Source organism: Carassius carassius, chromosome 1 (assembly GCF_963082965.1).
Source record: "Carassius carassius chromosome 1, fCarCar2.1, whole genome shotgun sequence".
Lineage (NCBI taxonomy): Eukaryota > Metazoa > Chordata > Actinopteri > Cypriniformes > Cyprinidae > Carassius > Carassius carassius.
In genome coordinates, this window is record NC_081755.1 from 32,263,521 (window position 1) to 32,273,102 (window position 9,582).

General features: G+C 37.1%; 1 protein-coding gene across 1 annotated transcript; it reads right to left on the minus strand.

Annotated features, from left to right (window-relative positions):
- Positions 1–765: 765 nt before the first annotated feature.
- LOC132118327 (apoptosis regulator BAX-like) lies at positions 766–8,149 on the minus strand. Its single transcript, XM_059528148.1, has 6 exons — positions 8,000–8,149; positions 7,898–7,928; positions 2,192–2,362; positions 1,959–2,094; positions 1,366–1,470; positions 766–1,202 (listed from the first exon to the last, which is right to left on the minus strand). Exons 1-6 carry the CDS (start codon positions 8,019–8,021, stop codon positions 1,047–1,049), a joined length of 621 nt encoding a protein of 206 aa, XP_059384131.1. The 5' UTR covers positions 8,022–8,149; the 3' UTR covers positions 766–1,046.
- Positions 8,150–9,582: the final 1,433 nt, after the last annotated feature.

Sequence of the window (9,582 nt, forward strand, 5' to 3'; positions counted from 1 at the left end):
ATTACTAAATCCAGATGTACAAATACAGTACAATGTTTTGCTCAAGTTCAACATTATGGACACTTCTGTTGCAACATCTTCATTTTCTTCCCCTCAGCTTTTTCTTGGAAATTTCGAGACGATGAAGCCACCTAGCAGTAGGCCACCAGTGAAGCCCAATGCAACTCCAAAATAAGAAAAATATTTACTATTTAAGTGAAGAACCAAAAAACTGCTCAAAGGAGAAACAGGCCAGCGCAGTTAATTTTTACATAAAGGCATTGTGCTAGAAATATTACTATTATTTAGTAAAATGTATGTGATACTGCTACTACTGTTGAAAACATTTATAAAACTTTATTTTTTAAAGAAATAAATCACAATATTTCTTCGATGTTTTAATTTTAATAGCAAATCCCCTTTATTTACCAAAAATAAAATGTTTAAATTTCATAAATTAAAAGACAAATTAAATTTGGGTGAAACTTGTTTACCGTTTTTCATAATTATATAACTTGTAGAAAAACTTTAAACACAATTGTAAATAAGTATAAAGTATGGCATTGGTTTTATTTTAAGTGCTAAAAAGTTATTTTTTTTTAAATTAGCATATTTTTGTGTTTTGCTTTGGTACCGAAATTGGTACCGAGAACCGTGGATTTTCACTGGTATCGGTACCGAATACTGAAATTTTGGTACCGTGACAACACTAATATATATATATATATATATATATATATATATATAAACGTTTTGACATACAAATGATAACTTATTATTATTAAATTATATTCAAATGTGTAAATGTGTCAATTATCAATAAAAAGCTGGCTCAGATTTATCGCAACAATATGTCCTGATCCTGAATAAACATGTACCCTTCTTTAAATCAATATGACCATATACAATATGTTTTCTACAAAACAGTATAAATACATATAAAATAAAGGCATATTACAATAAAAAGGGGGGCAAATTACTAAATCCAGATGTAATATACAGTACAATGTTTTGCTCAAGTTCAACATTATGGACACTTCTGTTGCAACATCTTCATTTTCTTCCTCTTAGCTTTTTCTTGGAAATTTCGAGACGATGAAGCCACCTAGCAGTAGGCCACCAGTGAAGCCCAATGCAACTCCAAAATAAGAAAAATATTTACTAAGTGAAGAACCAGAAAACTGCTCAAAGGAGAAACAGGCCAGCGCAGGGATACTGTGCATCTGTATTAATGAGTACAAACAAAGGAAATCAATACTATTCAACACATCTCCTAACAACATTAGAACAAGATTAAACAAACGTCAAATGCTTCTTCATATTCCAGTAGGCTATTTGAGATAACAATGTAGCTCAGTGTAAAAATGTGTCTTCATTGTTTCTTACCCATCCTCCCATTTTGCGAATCCATTCCAACAGAGTCCTCCTGAAGAAATCCAGACTTAAGGTCAAAATGTCTGAAACAATTGTGGGTAAGCATGCAAGGACCATCTGAAAGGAAAGAGCTATAAGTTATATGTCTACAAACAACAGACACATTAACATAAATTTTAAAGGGGTCATGAACTTAAAAAATAAAACATTCCTGTGATCTTTTGATATATAAGAGGTCATTGTGCTATAAAGACATCCTGTAATTTTCAGAACTCAAAACTTTGTCATTAGTCTAAAAACAGCTTATATTGAAGCCGATCTTCCAAAACGACAGGCTGTGGAATGTGCCACTCTATGATGTAATAGTGTGGCTAAACTCTGCCTCCACCGAAGATCAACGCCTGCTTCTATATCACTGCCTGTTTAGCCATGGCCACCAATTTACACATGTAGTGTAAATGACGAGAGAAAAAACGCATCTCTACACAGAAACCAAGCAATAAAGATGTAACATTTTAAGTGAATGTCAGAGAACAGTACAAAAGGCATTTCATGACCCCTTTCAAAAGACAACAGAAACATGCAGGGTCTAACTAATCCAATACCTTTGCAGACAGCTTTCCAATTGAATAGAACAGCACTATAATTCTCCCCCAGTTGATCTGGTCATCTGTGAAAACCTTTTCCACAAGTTCCCAGAAACTTTTCTTATCAGCCACTTTTACTAAGCCATCAATCATGCTGTGAGGTCAGAAAAACATAAGGTGAAACCTGGTGTTTTAAAACCAATATAGAGAGCAACACTGATGTTTAGTAAAGATTCAGATCTCAGACTGACTCATTGAATGCTTTATCTTGATCGAGTCTATCACCGATCGCTTTGATGGTCTCCGCCAGCTGTTCAACAAGCTTCTGGTCCTGGCTGTTGCTTACTGGACGAGCTTCAGGAAGGCCTGGCGGGGCTGCATGTACCTCGGCTGCTACCCTCATCACCTCATCTCTTACCACCCTGAAAGACATTTATTTGTTGACTGCATATTAGTCATGAAAAATTACAGTTTTTGTAGTGTCAGTTTTAGTGAGTGGGTTCAAGTTCTAAATAATGAATACATAGAAATGTTACAGTCAGCATTATTTTTATTAAGTGTTTTTTAATTGAAACCCTTGAGTTTAAATACAATTTTCTTAAAATTTTATTTTTTTTTTTCTTATTTTGTCAAAAGTTCTGTCAAATATGTTACTAATGGAACAACCCCTGCAACCAAAAAAATATAGTAGTCAACATTTGAAGTGGATCATAAAATCCCTTAAAAGTAGCCCTAAAACAAGAACACATTTTGGTTTTTAGGTTTTAGGAAAACTTTGATGAAAAGTTTTGATCCACTTCATATGTTGACTAGTGTATAGGGATGGGACGATAACCGGTTTTATTGATAACCGTGATAAAATGTGCTGAAGGTTAGTAATATCGTTTAAAAATGAATTATCATTAAAACCGTGTTTGATTATCGCGGTTTTAATAACTCACTATTAAATCATGTCCAGCCAGCAACAGTCTGACGCAAGCGCAGCGCACAATGTTTTTTTTGTTTTTTTTCGAGAAGGAATGGCGAAAGTCAGTGACTTTTCTATGCTTTTCTATGCTTCTACACTTTTCATTGTAAGGAAGGAAATGCCACAGAATTTAATCTTTCTTTAAATTAAGTGCATAGAGTTGCTTGTTTTATTAGTTGTTTGTTGATTATTAAATATAAAACTTGCTGAAATGTTTTCAGTGTGAGCATCAACTATTTTTGAACACTTTCATCTCGTTTCAACAAAACTGTGATAATATTGATAATCGTGATAATTTTAGTCACTATAATCATGATATTAAATTTTCATACCGTCCCATCCCTACTAGTGTAGATTACATGTAGTTTAGTTAACATGCGACCAATATCACAGGCTATGTTATTTTCTTCAGTGGTGGTCTATTGTCAACTATTGTATGTTATCTGCCAGTTCTTAGATACCGATATAAGAGCAATAAACATAAAAGTTTTGAACGGGACACAAATAATACAGCTAAAATTGTATTTGTAAGGAAAAGTTTACACAGAAGAAAGCCTTACTACTATTAGTGTAACAGAGAGAGTGTCAAACAAGTTAACGTCATCTTTGCTAACATAGCATAGCTAAGAAGCGCTGTTTCCGGTGTTGTGCACAATTCTGACCCCTGCCAAATTATTATCCCCCTAGTATTGGTAGGTTTGGGGGAGGGGTTAGGATTAGGGGTGGGGTTAGGATTAAGCAATCAGGTAGCAATTTGAACAAGGGGGGGTAATAATTTGGCAGGGGTCAAAATTGGGCACAATACCTGGTCCAAGCCTCATCTCGCTTCACTTGAGAATACTACCTCAGCAGTCGTTTATGAGCACTGTTTATTCATATTAATCATTGAAGCTAAAAACTTTCAAACTTATGCTCACAGCGTGCTCACAGCGTCCCAAACACAATTTTTTCCAATATTTATATTTTCATTGTCTGGATATCTGAGACTTCAGTATGGAGTTAAAGGTTAGGATTATAATTTTTTTGGTAGCATTATATCACATTGTGAGTGCATATTAGCACCTTTTGTTGTTTTCTCGTGGTATCTGATAGAGCGCTTGGACTCGGAAGCGGTGACATGTGACGTCAGACTTAACAAGTGGATGGTTTTAACCCCAATGTCTACATCACTAACACACAGCGAGAATAAAAGTTATGCTTTTTTTCTTTGCGTGAACATTTGGGTGCCGTTATGAAAATCTTCCCCCAAAGAAAGATGGCATAATTTTTATTATCGCTGTGTGCTTCGTTGTGAAAATAAAGCTACATTGTTTGGCCTTCCAAAAGAGAAGTTACATTGTAGAGTAACTGGTAAAGCTTGTTGTTTGTTGTTTCTTCCATCACAAATGCAGACATGGTTTTATGTTAATGCTAGGGGTGTGCGAGTATGAGTATCGGTACCGAATGATTCACGGACAAATTCCAAATGGAAGTGATCATCCCTGTCCCCTTAAAGTGGGGACTTTGGAGTGCGCAGGGCACGTGCATGTCATTATAAAGTCCTTAGGACTGCACTTGGCAAAAGGAGTGACATAATTTCCTCCTCATCTTCAGCTGAGATGTTCCTGTGACAACGCAACACGTAGTCTGTCAAACAGATTTGTTGATGGACACAGACATAAAAACTATATAAATGTTATATTTTGGAAAGTTTTATATATTACCTATAGCCTGCTCACTCCAAAGTCCCCAATCCAACGGGACGGGAAGATCACTTCCATTTGTAACTGGCCCGTAAACCATTCGGCACCGCACAGCACCCAATTCATGCAGCGCAACTTGTAAAAATACAGTATAAGTCATTATAATCAGTAATGATGGCCCTACTGGATGCAACAAAAAAGCCCCTTTGTAATGGGTTTTATTGGTTTTGTCTCATCTTGCTGGGAACGTAGACTGTATAGACCCATTCAGAGTAGACGTCACAGTTACGTGCACGCATAGTGGTTGCAAAAAAACACTGAACAAGTGGAGGTAAATGGGTAAAATCCATGGATAAGAGAAAAATATATATATTTATGTGCCTTTTGATGTCAAAATCGAATGCAAATAAATTTTATAGGATACTGTCGTCAAAGGCGCCATTTGAAGCTAAAGGCTGATGTTTAAATTAGGGATGTGCACGGATAGTCGAACATTCGAATATTCGTTCTGCTCTAATTATTCGATAAATAAAAATGATATTCGAATTTCGCAAAAAAAAAAAAAAGTTCACAATAAAACCTAATTTGGTCACTTTCTGTGATTCTCTACGGCATATTTGAAGGTGTATGCAAGCAAAAAATAATTAATGAATGATTAAGGGGCCATTCACATATCGTGCCTAATAAGGCGTGGAAAAGGCTATGCGCGCCGCTTTCTCCTTCTTTCCAAAGCGCTCGGGCAGAAGCGCTCCTGAGGCGACGCGTTCTCTCCATGAAGACGCGGAAATTTCAGCAAAGGATAAATGGATTTGCAGCACAAAAAAAATCGCTTTCAGTAGCTCTGCTACTAAATTTATTTCAAAATGGCAATCCATATACAGCTATGATCAGCTGTTCCTTCATCTTGGCTGAGCTTTCAACGTTGTTACAGGAAAGGATGAAGCTGAATGTTTAGTTCTTGTCACATGACCTGCGGTGCGCTTGTGGCATTCTGAAAGTTGAGATGTTTTTAACTCGATGCTGTGCGGACGCGCCTGGAAAAAACGGGACCGCGTCGCACCGCGTCGCTTCCATTATGAGCGCGCATAACGCGCGCCTACATTGGACATAACGAACTTGAGCATGCAAAAGACGCGATATGTGAACGCCCCCTAAAAGAACTGCTGTCTTCTACAGTACTTCAAATATGCCGTGGAGAATCACAGAAAGTGATCCAAGAACATTGTTGCAGCATCTCTTAAGCAACGAATAAACACCGCTAACTTGGAGAATGCAGTGAAAACTCCTCTTCTCGCGTCTGCCCTAGACCCTCGGCACAAACATCTCAGGTTTCTCGATGAAAACATGAGAGAAGTAAGAAAAAAAAACTTTTTTGAACATTATCAGAACATTTTCCTTGATGCGAGTGGTGCAGATGCAGACGCCACGATGAAGAAGATGCAATGCCCACTTGTCGGAAAAGGCTGAGCCAGTTCTTCAGCGATGATTACAGAGAGTCCAGCCGAGACGAGTGGAAACGGTTCTTGCTGGAGCCATGTATTCCACCAGATGAGGATCCCATTCAGTGGTGAAACGAAAACACGAAGCGCTTCACAAAAAGTATTCGCTTAGCACACCGTTATTTGTGAGTCCCGCCAACGTCTGTGTCGTCAGAGCGCGTTTTCTCCACGGCCGGCCTTATTGTTAACAGACTAAGGAGCCGACTTTCCCCCAATCATGTTTACATGCCCGTATTTCTTAACAAGAACATTTGAAACAATAGAAAAAAAGATTTGCTGACAGTTTAAAAGTTAAATGTAAGCTACATTCTGTACAATAGCCTAATTGCTGCAGGCTGCTTTACGTTTTTTCTTTGTTCACTTTTTTTTTTTTTGCTTTTAATCTGTACTTTTGTTTGTTTGCATGCATTGTTAAAGGTTTTCAGCTACAAAACACGATGTGTAATGTTCAAGCTTATTGTAAGCTTGTTCAAAATGACGAAAACAAATGTTGCTGAAAAATAACGTCTGACTCATTAAACTTAATTTAAATAAACGAATATTCGAATATTCGTTTTTTGTGAGCTAAAATATTCGAATGTGATATTTGTGGAAAACGCCCATCCCTAGTTTAAATGGACATATTTTGGATGAAAACTGCTATGATTACTCTACTTTTAAAGCATACATTTGATTTAAACAGTAGGTCTACATAATATTCACATTTGCTGTTCAATAATGTATTGTATTAGCCCTACAAACCTTACTATTAACATTTTTACATAACATTAATTTATCTCACAATTCTGACTTTTTTTCCTCGCAAATGCAAGTTTATAGATTCAAATTCAGACTTTATAACTCAACTTAACTCAAAAATAGTTTGAGTTGAGTTTGTCAATTCTGACAAACACAGAAAAAAACGTCATCCCTGTTTCGGATCTGTAAGACTATCTAACGTCAATTTCAGTGAATAACAGTGCTTATCGCTGAGTGACAAACTCTTGTAGTATGCAGAGAACATTTTGAAAATTACATCAAATCAATATAATCAGCAATTTTATACATTATCCGTGTAATTCTCTATCCGTAAAGGCTATTCGCTCCCGGGTTTTCTGCAGCCATGATGCGAGCGCATCCTGAATGTTTACAAACCTAAAATTTGTCTATAAAAACAGGCTGGGACACACAGTATGTTAATTGTTTGACTTCTAAAATTGTTTAAGGGGCGTAACATTTTCGTCACATGATTGAGGCATTGGGCCAATCACATCACACTGGATAGCTGGCCAAGGCCAATCAGAGCACATCCAGATCAATTGAGAAAAGGCTCTGAGCACACCTCACTTTTCTGACCGATGAGCTTTGTAAAAATCAACGAGTTTCAGAAAGACGGAGCACAGAGGAGAAACAACAATGTACATTATGTGTAAAATAATTTTTGATTGTTATATTATATTAAACCACATAAACACATTGTATTACACAAAATAATGTTATTTTTAACAACATCATATGACTTGACGCCTTTAAAGCATTTATAATACAGCATTTTATGCTGTTCTCCGAGCGCCACCCACAGGATAATGCACATCTCTGCCAAAAACAAATCTTCCGCATGTGTTCAGAGATTAGAAGATAAAGTTTACAAAATGTTTTCCATATATTAGTGCTAAGACCCAGACTCTGTCCCACCTAAATTTACGGTCATGAGCCTACTGCCTGGGGGTTAAACTATAGACTATAGTCTAACAGAAACATTAAGTTTAAAATGAATATAAATTACGAGATAACCTAAAACGACGTCATAAATGTAAAAAAGAAACATACCCGATTAAGAGTGCTTCTCCAATCTGGTCATCTGTAGAGCGAAGAGAAACATAAGTAACAAACATCTAACAACGTTAAGAGGACAAAAACACAGTCACTTACCCTGCGAGACTTCGCAAGCCATATCAGTAAAATACAGGAAATCTATAGCCTATTGTTGTTGTTAGGCTACTGTTTCAATTAATGTTTCAACTAGGTAAAACTATGGGGAGTACCACTCTATTTTAGTAGGCTATTCCAACTTTTGTGGAGATAAGTAACGATTTCGGTTTCGTTTCGAAGGCTGCGCCCTCCAGATGTCGCTTATCGGCCGCCTACGGCTGCCTCATTTCAGAAAAGTAACCATTGCATTCCATAATAATAAATAAGCTGCCAGAATTTATCATTTACGAGGAATAACAGTCAATGTTATAATCATTCGGTACTTTTCTGAACTGGGACAAAATTGGATGACATGCGACCGAGCGCGGTTAAGTTGGTTTTGTTTTCGATATTCGTGACACATTCAGCGGTAAACGCCAATAACTCCAAAACGAATTGCCCTAAAAAAATCTAAACAGTGTGACCGCCAAAAGGGCAAAGCTGATCACGTTTCACAGCCTTCTTTTTCTATATTTTCCCTCGATATAATAAGCACGGCCCCGTGCAAGCCGTCGCAATGTGCAGAAAGCCGGGAGAGAACGCTCTCAGCAGAGCCCTCAGTTAGGGACCGTGGGGAAAGTGCAAACTTTCTTCGTTTTTTGCTATAGCTCAGTAGGCGGTGTTTTTGTAATAGTTTTTTTAGTTAAAGGGCATATAGACATGATAACAGTGTCAATCAATAGTGGGGAACCGTGGACGTTTTTCACAACCTCTTTTTTGCCCCTACTGGTAGAAAAGGGAATTGCATGTCCAAATTTAACCTTCTTTTTGTAATAACTTTCTACAGCAGGGAGACAGAGATATGAAACTACTGTCAATCAATAGAGGGAGAGAGTGGAAATTTTTCACAACCTTTAATTTTACCCCAAGTGGCTGATTAGGGAACTGCATGTCCAAAATTAACCTTCTTTTTGTAATAACTTTCTACAGCAGTGAGACAGAGACATGAAACCAGTGTCAATCAATAGAGGGGGACAGTGGACATTTTTCACAACCTTTCTTTTTACCCCTACTGGTAGAAAATGGAATTGCATGTCCAAATTTAACCTTCTTTTTGTAATATCTTTCTACAGCAGGGAGACAGAGACATGAAACCACTGTCAATCAATACAGGGAGAGAGTGGACATTTTTCACAACCTTTCATTTTACCCCAAGTGGCTGATTAGGGAACTGCATGTCCAAAATTAACCTTCTTTTTGTAATAACTTTCTACAGCAGCGAGACAGAGACATGAAACCAGTGTCAATCAATAGTGAGGGACAGTGGACATTTTTCAGAACCTTTCCTTTTACCCCTACTGGTAGAATAGGGAATTCCATGTCCAAAATTAACCTTATTTTTGTAATAACGTTCTACAGCAGGGACACAGAGACATGAAACCAGTTCAAATCAATAAAGGGAGAGAGTGGACATTTTTAACAACCTTTAATTTTACCCCTAGTGGCTGATTAGGGAATTGCATGTCCAAAATTAACTGCCTTTTTGTAATAACTTTCTTAAGCAGGGAGACAGAGACATGAAACCAGTGCGAATCAGTAGAGAG